The sequence below is a fragment of the Aegilops tauschii genome, chromosome 5, assembly GCF_002575655.3.
Source record: "Aegilops tauschii subsp. strangulata cultivar AL8/78 chromosome 5, Aet v6.0, whole genome shotgun sequence".
NCBI lineage: Eukaryota > Viridiplantae > Streptophyta > Magnoliopsida > Poales > Poaceae > Aegilops > Aegilops tauschii.
In genome coordinates this window covers 567,497,837-567,514,744 of record NC_053039.3, presented here as the reverse complement: position 1 = coordinate 567,514,744, position 16,908 = coordinate 567,497,837, and the positions used below count along the sequence as shown (strand labels likewise).

At 42.5% G+C, this 16,908-nt stretch overlaps 1 protein-coding gene across 1 annotated transcript; it reads left to right on the top strand.

Annotated features, from left to right (window-relative positions):
* The first annotated feature begins 4,943 nt into the window (after nucleotides 1-4,943).
* On the top strand, nucleotides 4,944-6,043 carry LOC141023177 (uncharacterized). The gene has a single exon (XM_073499517.1). It carries the CDS (start codon nucleotides 5,111-5,113, stop codon nucleotides 6,041-6,043), a length of 933 nt encoding a protein of 310 aa, XP_073355618.1. The 5' UTR covers nucleotides 4,944-5,110.
* The last annotated feature ends 10,865 nt before the right edge of the window (nucleotides 6,044-16,908 follow it).

The window sequence follows — 16,908 nt, the reverse complement described above, 5'->3', positions numbered from 1 at the left end:
TAGGAGAAAAAGAAAAATAACCAAGTAAAAATAAATAAAAAGATCAAATAAAACAGCAAAAACACTGCAAAATCAAAAGAAAAAATAGGTTTTGTTAATTTTTCCCGTCATAGCAATCCTTAGTCCACTGGTTTTTGTAAATTCATGAAATTTCTTTTTATTTATTAAACATTGTGTTAACTTCATGAAAAGTAGTAGCAGCAGCCAACGGAAGTGTAGACATGGTCAGGAGGAGGAGAGCTGCTGCTTCAAATAGTTTTTCGAGACAACTGCATTATGATCTGCTGAGAGGAGAAGAGACGCTAGCAGTCAAGACTAAAGAACATATATAGGTACACCCGAGATACCAAATACTACTTTCAAGATGCATATTTGTTATTGACCTTATTTTCTTTAGCAGGTTGAATCACTAATGTTACTGAATTTCTTTGTGACCATCCACTAAAGGTGACTCTTGCTGAGCCATTTTGTTGGTACGATTACATAATCTACACAGACTCTATCGTCCCTTGCTAAAGGAGACCTCTGAAGAAATTGTCTTACAAAATGCATAAATCTCTTTTGATGGTATGATATCCATAATCTTCTTTGATGTGCAATACATCTTCTATTTTTAATTACTGATGTGTTCTGAACATATTTCAGAATAATCAAAATATCTTGATATTCGCAGGTTACTTTGGTCTGACTTACGGGGTAAAGAAAGCTTTTGTCTGGATTAGTTCGCTTCCAATCATTCTCATGTTTTAATGTTGTGAGTTACTTCCGCATATATGCACACCCGAAAGTGTTGACAAGTATTGGTCTGAGCAGTTGAAGGAAGATGATACAAAAATAGTCGAAGGACGGTCAGCCTATTTAGAGCAGTTGAAGGAAGATGATACAAAAATAGTCGAAGGACGGTCAGCCTATTTCTTTCATTCAACTCTCATTAGTCTTGCATGGCCTTAAAATAGTACTGTGGCGTGGGCAACTAAGAAGAATCATTACCACCTCTGAAGCAAATCTTCATTCAATTCTATATACATAAGAACATGCCCTCCTTTAATTTTCCTTATTGACTTTTATCCTTTGACCCTTATATAACTACTTCAGTTCAACACCTTTAATCTAATTATGTTCACCTTTGCGGAATCAGTAAGATACATACTTCACCATTCTCTCTTCATTTTCATATTTGTTCGGTTTACGTACATGCCTTTGTTTTGGAACAGGTCATCCTGACTTCCCAAACCATGGATATTTCAGACTTAAAATATTATCTAGAATAGAATATTGAATGCATAATATGCTTATGAATTGTCATGTTCAGTTATTGACCAAAAGATCATCATCGTGCTATGTTCAAAAGATTTCTCCCTTGAATGGTCTTGCCTTATGAAGTCAAAATTGCATCACCATTTTATTTCATCATGATTTTTTTTCATGCTAATTGTTGTATAATGTTGCCTTCACTAAATGTAGGAGTGGTTCGGCTTTTTATGTGCAGAAATTATGGGACAAACTGAATTGGCAATTTATGTTCTCGCTGTCATCAACTCTTACACACTATTATTTTTCCCACTTTTCAAGTGCCAGCACTCAGTTCCTATTAATGGAGGTGATTGTTTGTTTTCTTCACCATGACGATAAGTAGTGAGTTATGATGCGGGCACATAAGAAGAATCATTACCACATCTGAAGCAAATCTCCAATGCCAATTTGATTTGTGCTATATTTTTTATTCTTTGTGGGCAATTTGATGCACAAATGTTTGTCAGGGCCACGATATTTTGCCAGTGGGAACTGAAACCACTAATTTTAATATTTTTTAAAGGAAATGTTATGTATTTTTTCTAGCCAGTTCTGCATTGTTCAATCTCATGAAATGGTTTTAATTTAGCCAAGAAACGATATGGCTGAAAGCATATCCAAATTATTTATATTTCATTTGTCTAACATATCCCATTTTTCCTACAACAGTTCCCGCAACAATGTGCGGGGTGTCATCTAGTTTGAATGAATGAGTGAGGGAATAGGGGCTTAACAGAGGGAGGTGACATAGTGCACGCGGAGTCGTGGCTTTTTTTCGTGATTGTGCATATAAAAATAACAAAATATAAATGAATACCTCGATAAATAAATAACAAAACTACAATTTAAAAAGAAAATAAAAACTTCAAAGAGATGGATAAAAAACATTAAAGAAAATATTGATAAAAACGTAAAAACAATTCAACCGTCTGTGCATTAGAATTACTGTAATCCTTAGCAAATGTATTCGTTTATTAATTACTTGGTAGGGTTACAAAATAAATGTTTATCTCGATCATGCGAGTCTAGCTGCACCGGTTACTTGATACATGTATATTTAACTTTAAAAATACTCTACCTTCTAGCTTGCGTCAAAACACACTGATGGCATTATCCAATTTTTAATTACTCAAGTATTTAATTTACGCTTAATAATAGAAGGACAGCCTCAGTAGGCATTGCTAGCTTAAAAACCAGCGGCAGATCCACGTTTTTAGGCCAAGCTTGGCCAATAACTATCTTTTCGTACGGTTTTAGGGTTAAACATGTCTTTTTTACTCTTTTCTATAATATATATAGAAGGTTGGGAGATCTCAGGGTGGGCTATCACACATTCGCCCAACCTTCTTGAGAAACTCTTTTACTAGACGTGCTTCGGGGTGGCAAATAATATATATATCGATTGTACCAAGTATTAGAGCATCTCCAGCCGTTGGAGCACCAAGAACACCACCGAACCAAAAAAGTAGGTGTCTTGGGGGTCCAAATGCTTCATCCGGCCGAAATATGGGTGCATGAGGAGGGCATCTTCTCAGCCACACCCCACCCCAATCAAAAGTTTGTGAGGAAAATGACTAAGTGGGCCAAGAAAAAAGACATGTGGTGAGACACGATTCGCCGAAACTTCTGCCGGCGCCCCCAAAAGCCCCCAACGTGCTGCTTTTTTCCTGGGTTTGCCGGCGCTATTTTGATGTCCTGTGGGGGCGCTGGGGGCGTTGCTGGGCCGTTTTTCGGCAAAAAGATGGTCCGAGCGTAAAACCGAGCCTAAAAAGGTGTCGTGGGGGACGTCCTGGGGGTGGGGGGGGGGGTGGAGATGCTCTTAGTTAGAGCTCGCCTGCAGAACACCCGGGCCATGGCCCGATACGCACATGCGATGTACTGGTTACTTTTAGGTTCGTTGAACACATGGCTCTCTTCTTGGTGTATCTACCTGATTTTTGTTCATGATATTATCTTTTTTTCTTGTTTTCGACTAGTTTCTTGTGGGTTTTTTTAATCAATTTTTTTCTTGAATTCTTTTAATTATCTTTGCCTCTTTTTTCATTTCCCTATTATTTGTTGTTCTTTTCCCACATTTTTCTCTTTCTTTATTTTCTGTGATTTTCTTCTTACTTATTTTACTTATGCAATTAGAAAATAACAGTACACATGACCAACGTATGTATTTTAAATAAATGATGAATATTTTTTTACACAATGAAATTTATTTAATATATGATGAGTATTTTTTTTAAATACGCGATAAAAAAATTCAAGTGTATTTTCTATTTTATGTCCTAAATGATTATTTTCCAAACTTATGTGAATGTATTTTTAAATGTGAGAATACTTTAATAATTACATGGACATTTTTAGAAATATGTGAACACTCTTTGCGAATACATGTAATTTCGTTTTGAATAAAAGATTTTTTTACGAACTAAATGAATATTTTTCGAAATAGGTAAATCATATTCAAAAGTACAAGAACATTTTATTTAGAATATATTAACAAATTTCAAATGTATTATATATTTTGAAATGAGTAAGGACCTTTTTAATACGAACTATTTCTGTCAATAGTGCAAATAAAAAGCATTACCTAGAATAAAACAGACATATTTTTTATAATATAATAAAATAATCATAAGTTGATAAAATAAGAAAGGCCAGTAAAAATATATAAAAGAACAAATAAAGCAGCAAAAACACTGCAAAGTCACAAACAAACAGAAATGCGTCAACCAGGCTAACCGACAAGTGGCCATTGCGAGTAAAAGATGAGCATTCGGCGAGGGAAAATGTTTTAAATAAGTCGGATGATTTCTTGTCTTTATCCATCACGTCCGGAGCCGTCCGATCCCACATGATCGTGTGGCGCGAGCGCTATCTCCCACACAGGAAGGTAGCGAATGCTCTGTCTTCCACACGCAAAAGTATCCAAAGTTCGTGACATGTGGTAGCGTTCGGACAACTGCCTATTTAAATGATCTTTTTTAACGTACTCCATATGCAGTGATTTTGCTAGGTAACTACACATGTGATGGTACAAATACTAGAACACCATCTTTCTCGATGCTGATTGTGGTAAAGTGAAGGTTGCTAATGTTTAGAGTAGCACCATTGACGCCACCACCTTCTTCGACGCATGCCATCGTAGCATCATCGAAGCAGCCGGGTCACCATTGCTGCACCGCTGCAGTCGTTGCATTATCGTTGGTGCAGCCATGTCCATCATTGCAACACTTTCGTGGCCCTGGAACACGTTGCCGCAACATCATCATGGTTGTCGAAGCAGGACGTCGTGGCTGTCCAACCATGTCGTCACAACATCATCGCTGCCATCCAAGTACAACACCGACGTTAGAAGCATGTTGCCGCACCATTGCCATGGTCGTCGAAGCACGTCCCATAGCATCACCGCGACCGTCGAAGTCTGCCATTGAAGCATTGTCGTGGCCGTCAAAGCGCCATCGCGGCGGTCGATGTAGCACGCCTCGTAGCATCACCATGTCCGTCGAAGCATGCTGAGTATTACCGAGCGGCAAGGTGCACCGACGCGAGCTGCAATGGAGCAAGGTCGGTGCCGCGACGGAGCATCATGGGGCGTGCTGCACTAGTCCATTTTATGTACGGATTGCTGTACTAATCCATTTCATGTACGGATTGCTTAGGACACGTACGTATGACCGGTCAAGGAAACTGAATCCCGGGCGGGCTCGCTGTCGATCCATCTATATAAGCTAGGTACCCAGATGGCAAGCAGCTAGCGAGTTCAGGGTTACACGTACATACCTAGCTACTTGATCCATCTCGTACGTGCGTAGCTAGCTCTGCGATGGCCGACGGCAAGCTGGATCCTCCCGCCGGCTACGCCTTCGACCCAGCCGAGCACGAGCTGATCACCAAGTTCCTCCGCCCACGGATCGCCGACGCCTTCTTCGCCAGCCGCCTCATCCACGAGTTCGACGCCTACTCCGCCGCCCCCGGCGACCTCGTCGAGATGTATCAACACGCGCAAGGAACGGACAAGGGCGACGGGAAAGGGGGCGTCTGGTACTTCTTCACCCCTGCCCGTCGTCACCAGACCAAAGGCGGCCGCGGTGGCGGGAGGCGACAGCGTGGCGTGGCCGACGCCGGCGAGGGTTACTACTGGCACTCGGAGAAGGGCGGGATACCCGTGCTAGACAACCAAGGTAAACTCGTAGGCCATAGACGAAACCTCAGCTACGTCAAGAAGTTGCCGGGAGAGAAAGAGAGGATCAGGATCGGCTGGTGCATGAACGAGTACAGCGATGACAAGCAAGACGGCTTGGTGCTCTGCAAGGTCTGCGTGTCTCGTCACAGGAGCGAGACCACATACCACGAGGTAATCAATGCTCCCGGTTCCAGGAAAAGGAAGGCCGCCGACGTCCAGCACCCGGATGCTCCACGTCCCCAAACCCCACGCCGCCAGGAACCGCCGATCGTCCAACAACCCGGGATGCTTCACGAGTATGGGCGCTGGTTCATGTCCGACGAAGGCGAGACGTTCTTGCCGCCTGGAGCTGTGGACGACGGAAGCGTGGATCCAGGCGGGTTCTTCACCGACGACATGCTTCAAGATTTTCCCGAGCTCCATGACGCTGTGGTGGCGCAGGGGTTCTTGCCCGGCAGACTCGACGGAGAAGTCCAAGAAGGCACTAGCGCTGCAGATGATGAAGACGACGCCTTCCGGTGCACGTTAGATGAGCTGCTCGGCTTGTGCGACGACACGACTGTACTAGTCTAGGAGAGTGGATCCTTTCACCACGTGAGGGCCGAGTGCGTGATGAAGAACTCCAAAACCTGCATCCAGGAGATGATCCAAGAGATGATGTACTAGTCTTGCTTAGCTTTGATCTATGTCATTGTCATGGCACAAAAGGTGTCTTGCTAATTGTATTGTGATGATGAACAAGCAATTAATCCGTGTGCAGCAGCCGAATTGATTAATTTCTCCATTTTTTCTCCATATATTCGTTTTGGATTACGTACGTAATGTTTAGTGTTTCTTTTTTTTTATCAGTAATGGTTAGTGTAGTTCAATGGTCTACTTGCTAGTCTAGCTTTGATGTATGTGGTGAACAAGAAGCAAGATATTGTTAATTGTACTGTGATGAACAAGGCAGCAATTCATGTGCAGATTAATTGATTGTTATTTTGTTATATGTTCACTTTCTATCTTCTTAAGCTTGAAGAAATCTTTGCCAATTAATAGAGCATGCATGGACGATGAGATCAGCCCTCTTTGATGCAAGCAATGGATTCGATGATGAAAAATAAAGCCTGGATGATCTATTATGCATGATGCTTGCGTAGTGCTAGGCCTTTCCATTTTGCTAGTTAACTAAATGCACTCTCGTGCATATTTAAGCAAATGCTAATTTTCTGCCTGTCTCTCTGCATGTGTGCGTGGTCTCGAAAAGCATAAAGATTGCTAGTTTGGTTAATTGTCTGTATAGATGAGTCGATACACTCAAAACATACTCACTGTGAGCATGTACAATCTAAGACAGCCTTATCATATACACCATCTTTTACAATAGGTAGAATTGTCTTATCTTATTACCAAGAGATCATCTTTTAGCGAAGACAAGGTATTCTTATTTATCTCTCCTCAAACTGGACAATTATCCGAAGTGACATTGCTAAGACCGCACCACTATGCCCAAACTTAGGACATATACCATATGTGCATCACCTTCTTCACATCTGATTACCCATGCATATGTGTCCATGTTGAAAATAATCTTGATTAAAACCTCTCTATAATTAATAATCTTAATTATATGGTTCTCGGCATGGATGGTGCTATGTATCACCTATAGCAAGCGGTCACTACCTTTCCTAGCTACGCCTATATCTCTGCTTGTGTTTATTTTATTATATTATAGAAAAAAATTATAAACTATGATAGGTCAAAATTTCATTTTGCACATTTAACAAAAACACACCTGAAAATGTTATCGTGTATTTAAGAAAATCAAAATATATCAAAACAGTTCATTGTGTGTTATAAAAATGGTCATCATATATAAAAGAACCATACATTGTGCAATTTAAAAGGTCATGTGTAATGTTCATTTTAAATGAAAAAGAGAAAATAAGTAAATAATCAAAAGAAAAGTAAAAAATATAATAAAGTGAAAAAAGAAGAGAAGAACAACAAACACAAGAAAATAGGGTAACAGGAAAAGGATAAAATAATAAAAATAAATAAAGAAATAATTTAATACAAAACATAACCCAGAAGAAACAAGACACAAAAACCTCGCGGAAACAAGGAAAGATAAAACCACAAGCAAAAAAAAGGGTGGGGGCAAGAAGAGAGCCGCCCATTCCATGAACCGGAAAGAAAACCACCCCATCATAGCAGTTGCCCCTAGGTCGTGATCGTTGTCGGTTGTTCTGCAGGCGAATGCTAGCTAGTGCTCGGTATAAATGATATATAGCAGTTGCGCCTTTGTAGTGTGTTTGTTTTGTAGGCCTATTGTCCCTCTCGCGGTGCACACCGGAAGAAGGGATGAAGAAGAATTGTGTGTCGGCACAATGTTCTGGAACGGTGCAAAACTATATGCTATGATGGCGGGTAGGGTAGATGTCAGCATGTCTATATAGTGCGAGTCGGGTAGGTCATGGGTGTAACCCCCACTTCAAAGTCGGTAACAGCTCCACGATCCAAAAGAATCGAAAACTCGTTAATTTTCCCGAGTAGCAAAAATATAGACAACATGCATAGCGGCATCCCCAAGCCCTAGCCACATCCACTTGCTCCCTCTCCGCGCCACCGGCCCGAGCCCATCCACGTCTCTCCCTCTCCGCCCCCACTCTTCCCTCACCGTATAGCTTCGCCATGGCCCGGCAAAACAAGACGTATGCTATGCTAACGTCGGAGCATCGGTTCCAGATTCAGGAGCAGATCTGGCCGAGGCGCGCTGCCCGCATCATAGTCGGCCTGCCTTCGGACTCGTCGGAGCTGGAGGAGAAGAATGAGATGGAGGAGGAGGAAGAGGGGCATCAGCCGATTCCTATGGAAGTGGTGAATCCGGAGGAGCACGCGGGGCCTCTGTACGAGGACAGTGCGGAGTATCTACAGGAGGAGCTGGCGCTGATTGCGGGCTTCAACATGTAGGACGCCATGGCGGAGTTCGCGGGCGCCCGAGCAGCAGAGATGGCGCAGCAATAGGCAATCCTGGAGTCCATCCCGGATGAGGCCTATGTCGAGGCATACCGATAGTTCATTCGATAGGAATGGGCGGCGACCGGCACGCTTTTCGCCGAACTTGACGAAGAGGCGGAGGCCAACGTGGAGGAGCCGCAGGAGCCGGAGTTGCGGTTGTTTCCCATGTACCCGGAGCCAGCCACATATAACATTTTCCAAATGCTTGATTATCATTTTTCAAATACTTATTCAACATTTTATTCAAATGCATGATTAGCATTTTTATATACATGGTAAAGAAATTCATTTTTAATACATGATCAATAATTTTTCTACACACGTTCAACATTTTTCTGAATGCTTCATCAACATTTTTAAATACGTCTTCAACATTTTTCATATGTTTTTTTAGTGTTTTTTTGTAATATATATATATATATATATATATATATATATATATATATATATATATATATATATATATATATAGAGAGAGAGAGAGAGAGAGAGAGAATATTTTAAATTATAAAAAAACCAAAACAAAAAAGGCTTCGGCCTGCAGCGCGCGTGGGCTGGCCCATCTCGCTCGCCCCTTCAGCGAGTTGGAAAATTGACTCGCTGAAGATGGGTTCTCCTATTCAGCACGTAGGTCGTGCGCGGGCAGGAACACGTGCACGCCCCATGCTCCCCCTTACGAACAACTGGGTCGACCCATATTTGCTCCTTTCCGGTTTTAGGAAAACATTCATTTTTTTATTATCGCAATCAAAATTTGGTCATTATATTTTAAAAATGTTTAGAGCATCTCCAGCCGTTGGCCCCCCAGGAGGTGCTAAAAATCGCCCCCTGGGGACGCACCGGCGCAAACCGCGTGCTGGGAGCGTGATGTCCCCAGTCGCGGCGCCCATGTTTTTTTGAAAATTAAATTCCGGCACAAACACGACGCAAATTCAACCAAATTTCGGCGAGTTCATACATATTTAAAATATTTTACAAAAAAAGAAAAAAAAACGCTACTAGGCCCGCCGCCTCCCTCGCCGCTCGTCGCCGCCCGCCGCCCTTGCAGCTCTACATACCGAGGAGGCTGTAGAACCGCGTGTAGTCGCTGCCGCCGTCGTCGTCACCTCCTCCGCGGCCGCCGTCCCTGCTGCAACCCTCCCCAGGTTGGCGCGGCGGGTTGGACGTTCCGGGGGCGTCCTCGTCCTCGTCGCTGTCGAGGATCATCACGCCGTGCTCGTCCTCGCGCCCACGCTTGCGGGCTGCTATCTCCTCCAAGGCCCGGCGCTGGTGGACCATCTCGTCGCGGAGGTAGTCGTCCCGCGCCCACTGTAGGGCGTCCTCGTCGGAGAAGCCGCGCCGGGCTATCTCCTCGTACTCCGCGGGGAGGCCGAGCTCCGGCTTGGGCCTGACGAGGACGAGGCAGCCAGATGCGAGGGTGGAGTCGTCGATGCGGACGCCAGAGCTGCGGGTGCGCGCGCTGACAGGCATATCCTGTGGCTCCGGCTTGACGGGGCGGAGGCAGGGAGAGCCGAACGACCGGCCGGACGAGGAGGAGGACACCCCCGGGTCCATGCGCCTCGGCGTCCACGCGCTCCCACGCCGGCGAGAGAAGGACGGGGGAGCGGGGTACTCCAGCCTCGGTGTGTTGCCGCCCTCAATGTACTCGAGGACGCCTCCAACGTGCGGCCGGGCACGCCCCACCATCGGCGCCGGCCTTCGGAGTTGAGCCTTCTGGAGGGCACTACGCCGTTGGTGGCCTCGATCTGCTCGGCGTGGCGGCGGCGGAAGTACGTCTCCCACAGCGGGCTGTCTGGGACGTACCGTGGACCTTCCCTCGCCGCCCGCGGCAGAGAGGTGCGGATACGCGCGATCTCCGCACGCCGCCCCGCCCCGGTGGGCGGTGGTGGCACCGGGACCCCGCTGGCGCTGATCCTCCACGACCCGGGCACCCGCATGTCCGGCGGGACCGGGTACTCGGCCTCGTAGAGGAGCCGAGCTTCGTCCTCGTGAAGGTGGCGGCGGCCGAAGCCGTTCGCCGCCGCGGCGTCACCTGGGAAGCGCTCGGCCATGGTGAACTGGAGACGGCGAGAGGAGAGGGAGGACTGGGGGAGAAATGACGCGTCGGCGGTGAAGAGTATGTGCATCACCGACGCGCTGGGGGTCGGCTTATATAGGCGGGGGCGCCGCGCGTACGCATGGCCGCCGTGTATACGCGTGGCGGGCGAGGGACGCGCGTCGTCCGGTCTTCACTGTGCCGCCCGTGAGGCATCCATGGAGGAGGCTGACTGGCGCGGCAGCGCGCGGCAGCTTTGACATTGATTCGCCGGGGGAAACGAGGCGATGAGGACGACGAAGCGGCGACAAGAGAGACGAGTCACTGGCAAGGAGGGCCCGCGGCTCTTTCGCGCCAAAAACGATTTGCCCGACGCCCCCGAGCGCCCCCCAGCGCGCCGGGTTCGGGTTGGGTCCGCTGGCGCCAATTTCGGCCCGAGCCGGCGAAAAATGGGCCCTTGGGGGCGCGACTGGGCCGATTTTTGGGCGCCGGCGGCCGAAAAATCGCGTGGGGGCCTTGTTGGGGGCGCGGCTGGAGATGCTCTCATGAAACTTTTATAATATGTTCGACATATTCAAAAAAAATCAAATTTGTTCATCAAACTCAAAAAAATGTCATCATATCCAAAAATGTTCACGAATTTTAAAAAAATGTTCATTGAATTCTAATAATGTTCTCGAGTTCAAAATTTGTTCATCAAATTAAAAAATGTTCATTGAATTTAAATTTTCCTGTCAACGCACAGATTTTTGAAATCACCTTTTGAATTGGTGAACATTTTTTGAATCAATGAATTTTTTTGTGAAATTAATGATTTTTTAATTCAGAATTTTTTTCAATATGCCAACATGTTTTTTTTCAAAATCATGAACATTCTTTAAACTATGAACATCTTATTGTTTCTGGAACATTTTTCAAAATTTTACTTTTTTGAAATATGGAAATAGTTTTAAATTTGGAATTATTTTAAAGAAGAAAAATTAAAAACGGAAAAAAGATAAATGCTAAAAAAATGAAATAGAAAAACTGGGGCGTACAACCTCACTCATGGGCCGGTCTAATAGGTGAGGGCGGGAGGAGAGGTGGTGCACTGGCATCTTCGCCAACGCCTCACGCGCCAAATAGGAGATCCCAAAGGCAAGATATAGGGGCTCCCTTTTTCCCTTCCACTACTAGGATAAACCTTATAGATAGAATTTTAGCAGTAGCGCGGTCCAAGTTAGCAGCGCTACTGCTAATTAATAGTAGCGTGGTCTAAGTTAGCAGCGCTACTGCTACTTAATAGTAGCGCGAGGTAACAACCAGCGCTAGTGCTACTTCTTGAGCTTGCATTGATTTTTCCTTGAATATAAAAGGATGATGCAGCAAAGCAGAGATAAATATTTTCCTCAGTTAAGAAACAAGGTATCAATCCAGTAGGAGATACAAGCAAGTCTCCAATATATGCACCTGCACAAACAATCAAACACGTGCACCCAACGCGACAAAGGGGTTGTCAATCCCTTCAGGTCACTTGCAAAGGTGAGATCTGATAGAGATAGATATAAAAGATTACTAAAACGTAAAACAAAATAAAAGTAAATAAACTGCATTGAGATATTTTTGGGTTTTTTCATTTATAGATCTGAAAATATATGATGGAAAATAGACCCGGGGGCCATAGGTTTCACTAGAGGCTTCTCTCTTAAAGGAAAACTAGTGGGGTGGCCTGCGCAATTGCGCGGCTAGCATTAAAATAGTTTGAATATTGATATCTAATATCTTACTTTTTATTCTTTATGCCACATTTTGAATAATTTAAGAGAAATGTGAAGTCAAAATTATGATGGCCTATTTGAACATCCCTACTACTCACAAAATCTACTACTATAGTATAATTTCACACTTGTAGTGCAAAACCCAAGTAACTTCATTATATCTAATAGTGGACTCTACCATTCTACTTGTATTCTTTCTTTTAACTCTAGCAATCAGTGGTGTCTTATCAGTCCTGAAGTGATTTTTGCCATGTTATGGTAACATTAACAAAGATTGGCGATGTACCAACCGAATGCATTATTTCCATTCCCTACATACTACGATATTTCTTGATGAGACATGTGAATGAAAAATTATGTCTATTAGAATGATTTAACTGTTTTTTTAATAATAGAAATGATATATAGACCAAGATATATGAGATTTACAACATATAGGTGAAAAGTCATGTGACATTTTTAAACATTACATAATGATGAATAATTGAAGAGTCCATTCATTATTTTTTGCGTCCCGGTGTCACTTTCAAAATCCTTCGATTTTCATAGCTCTATATTTTCTAGAATACCTGAGTTTTTATCCAAATACGGGTGTACATTCTTGAAATGTGGGTCTATATGTACCATAATAAATATACTTTAAATCTTAGCCTAACTTTTCCACAATAAATCCGGTGCACTAACACGACCATCATGAGTTTCCAAAATGTGTCTCATTTTTCTTTAACAATAATTTATGAATGTCTTAACCGCCCCTATGGAACTGCCTCTTCTTATTAAATTAGCACAACCCAAATAGATAAAAAGGAAGTTTTTTATTATTTGAAAAGAGTGTTGATGCATAATGGCATATTGTAACCACTCGACAATACACCAGACAGTTTTTTAGATGAAAAGCATTATAGTAAGACTTTCATTGTGAAATGCCACCTAAAAACAAAGAAGTAAAAGCTACAGTACCAATATACATCTATATTATATTGTTACGACATATCTCAACATTTCCTCCCTCTAATCCTCACATGTTCTGATGGGAGAGCGCAGTGCCAATATACATGTATATTATTTATAACTAAATATCAATCTACAGTTGACTTACTGGTTTAACAACCAAGAAAACAAAGAAGTAAAAGCTACTTGAGGCATCCAACCAAAATATTTTCATCAAAATCTGTTGTCGTGTATTTTGCAAAACCTTACCACAAAAATCAGACACCTAAAAAATGAAGAAAATATCAAATATATAAACAAAGACTAAAGTTTTTCTCCGGAAGAACTATTATTTAACACGGATCAATGATGGAAGCATTATTTAGTTGTTATGAAATATTTGTGAAATACGACACTTCTCCTACTTATTTTGTTATGAAATATCTCAACGTTTCCTCCCTTTGATACTCACATGTGCTGATGGGAGAGCATTGTACCAATATACATGTATATTATTTTTAACTGAATATCAATCTACATCTGACTTACTGGTTTGACAACCAAAACAAACAAAGATGTAAGAGCAACTTGAGGCATCCAACCAAAATACTTTCGTCAAATCTGTTGCCATGTATTTTGCAAAACCTTACCAAAAAGATCTGACACCTAAAGAATGAAGAAAATATCAAATATATAAACCAAGACTGAAGTTTTTCTCCGGAAGAACTATTGTTTAACATGAATCTATGATGTAAGCATTATTTAATTGTTGTTTCCAACATAAATGGACATGATAAACTGCAACGATGTTATGCTCTTCTACGAAAATATTAGTAGTTGCCATTTAGCCATCTGTAATTAAGGAATTTATCGTTGTAACATACCAAGAAAAATAGTGATTGTTAGGAAATTTAATGGCCACGTTATTGGAGTAATTTTAAAATAGCAGAACATACATCCTATTATTAAACACAGTGCGTACTCCCTTCATATTGATATGGCGTTGTGGATGTTGTCATTTTCTAATAAATTAGTCTAACTTTGCAATGTCTGACTTAGGAAAACTAATACACAATGTATTTGTCAATGGCGGTAGTATAAAATGTACAGTAAGAACAACTGAAATTATACTTTCTAAATTTAAGGAACTGGACGCCGACAGAACTTTGCACAACAGTAATCCAACAATGTACAAAATAGATAGAAATAATGATATAAATAATAGGCACTTACATATGTTTGTACACTCAGTTGCATAAGCAAAAACACATATTCAGCCGGCCACCATAATATGACTGTGCACCAATTGCAACTTAGATCATAGCGCTTACAACAAATATCAGGAATGTAAAGATCTATGTTTCAGAAAAAGCACTTTGTTTTCCCTTCGTTTACATCTAACTGTCATCTCATCCAAGTATTTAGCTGATACTTTGATTTTATCTTCTTAGACCGTGGGATAGTAACTCAGGGTTCAGCAAAAGAGAGATCATTTCTATTGTTGTGCTCTCCATCTAGTCCCTCCATGAATGCAGAACCTTACCAGCTTATCTCGAGTCCATCTTTGCATCCTGCATGCAAAAACCAGAGCGAGAGTCATAGTCCAGTGAAGCCAATACTCTTGAATCTTGTAGGACTTGGATTGGATGTCATGTGCTCATGTTATCTTATCCTCTCTGGTCCTCGTCCAGTTCTTGCTGCAGGATCCTTTTTGCGCAGATCAGCCCCACCACGTCATCACCAGAGGCGTGAGCCTGAAGCGTGGGGACCTTAGCTGGTTCTCGATGTTAGGTGCCAAGCCGCCGGGCCTCGCCTTCCTTGAGCATAGCTGGGTTGTCCGTAAGTACCAGATAGGTCAATAACACCTCCTTCTGGCATCCGGTAGACGGCGGACAGGTTCTACAACCTACATGATTCTGCTAGCGATTTTGGGAGATAAAACTGTGAGCCTGCTACCGCTCGTGATGCGGTAATGGCGTATGTCAGAGAAGCCTGAAGATGCATATTATCTCCCCCTAAGTTAACGGAGTATGTTATAGACGTGTTTTTTTTTTTTTGGACAGTTGATGTGGTCTCTATGATTACGTTTGTCCTTCCTTTTCTATCGTACTATGAATTCTATCTCAGGCCGATTACCTTTTTTTAAGCTTGATTGACGTGGTCGCTTCGATTTGTTTCTCTTGCCTTTTCTATCACTCTTTCCTTTTCTATCTAACGTGAATTGTATCTCCAGCCCTTTACGTTTTATTTTTTCCAAATAGAAAAGGAATAGTAGGGGAAAAGATAAAAACAACTGTGAATAGCTGTGAATCCCTAAACCCTGTACGTGTGGTCATTACTAACGCTACCCATCTATGTATTCACGTAGTCTTTTTTTGACGTGATGGTAGTTTTTTTTTCCTCTTTTTCGGACGTGATGGTAGTATTAAAAGTTTTGTTTTTTGCACGTGATGGTAGTCTTTTTTTGTCGACACGATGCAAGTCCTCTTTTTTGACGTGATGGTAGTCTTTCCTTCTCCATGTCTAACCGTGACAATCTGCTATGTGTTTGGATGTGTTTTTTTTTATGTGATGGTAGTCTATGTTTTTGTCCTTCCACGCCTATAGCTTATGATTGTGTACACGTGACATATCAATATGCTATGTTTTTGGATGTTACGTAATATCTTTTAATCTCAACCGCTATTATTATAATCAAAGGGACGATATAATTTTAAGCTATGTGGATTAATACGATGGCTCGTTTGACTTCTGTTTTATGTATATAATAGATAGATACTACGGTTGGTGAACAAATTACTGTCGACCAATTGATAGAAAAGCGTAAAGTTATGACGATATCTAAGGCAATGATTATGCATATAGTCATCACGTCCGTGTCAAGTAGACCGACTCCTGCCTGCATCTACTACTATTACTCCACGCATCGACCTATATCCAGCATGCATCTAGAGTATTAAGTTCATAAGAACGGAGTAACGCCTTAAGTAAGATGACATGATGTAGAGGGATAAACTCAAGCAATATGATGAAAACCCCATCTTTTTATCTTTGATGGCAACAATACAAATATGTGTCTCGCTACCTCTACTTTGTCACTAGATGAGGATACCGCAAGATTGAACCCAAAACTAAGCACCTCTCCCACTTAAAGAAAATATTGGCCAAAGCAAACCGATAATTCAAAAAGAAATACAAAGATATTAAATCATGTATATAAGAATTCAGAGAAGATTCAAATAATATTCATAGATAAACTGATCATAAATCCACAATTCATCGGATCTCGACAAATACACCGCAAAAGAAGATTACATCAGATAGATCTCCAAGAACATCAAGCAGAACATGGTATTGAGGATCAAAGAGAGAGAAGAAGCCATCTAGCTACTAGCTATGGACCCGCAGGTCTTTGGTAAACTACTCACGCTTCGTCGGAAAGGGCAATAGGGTTGATGTAGAAGCCCTCCATGATCGAAACCCCCTCTGACAGGGTACCGGAAAAGGCCCCAAGATGGGATCTCACGGGTACAGAAGGTTACGGCGGCGGAAAAGTATTTTGGTGGACACTTCTGGTCGTTTGGGAATTTATAGGCCAAGGATTAGGGTTAGAGGAGCCCCGTGGGGCCCACAAGCAAGAGGGCGCCCCCTAGGGCGCGCCCTGAGGGCTTGTGGATCCCCAGGATTCTTCTGCTTGCTCCTCCAAGACCTAC

Coding starts and splice junctions, on each gene's coding strand:
- LOC141023177 (XM_073499517.1), top strand. CDS start 5,111: ATGGCCGACGGCAAGCTGGATCCTCCCGCCGGCTACGCCTTCGACCCA.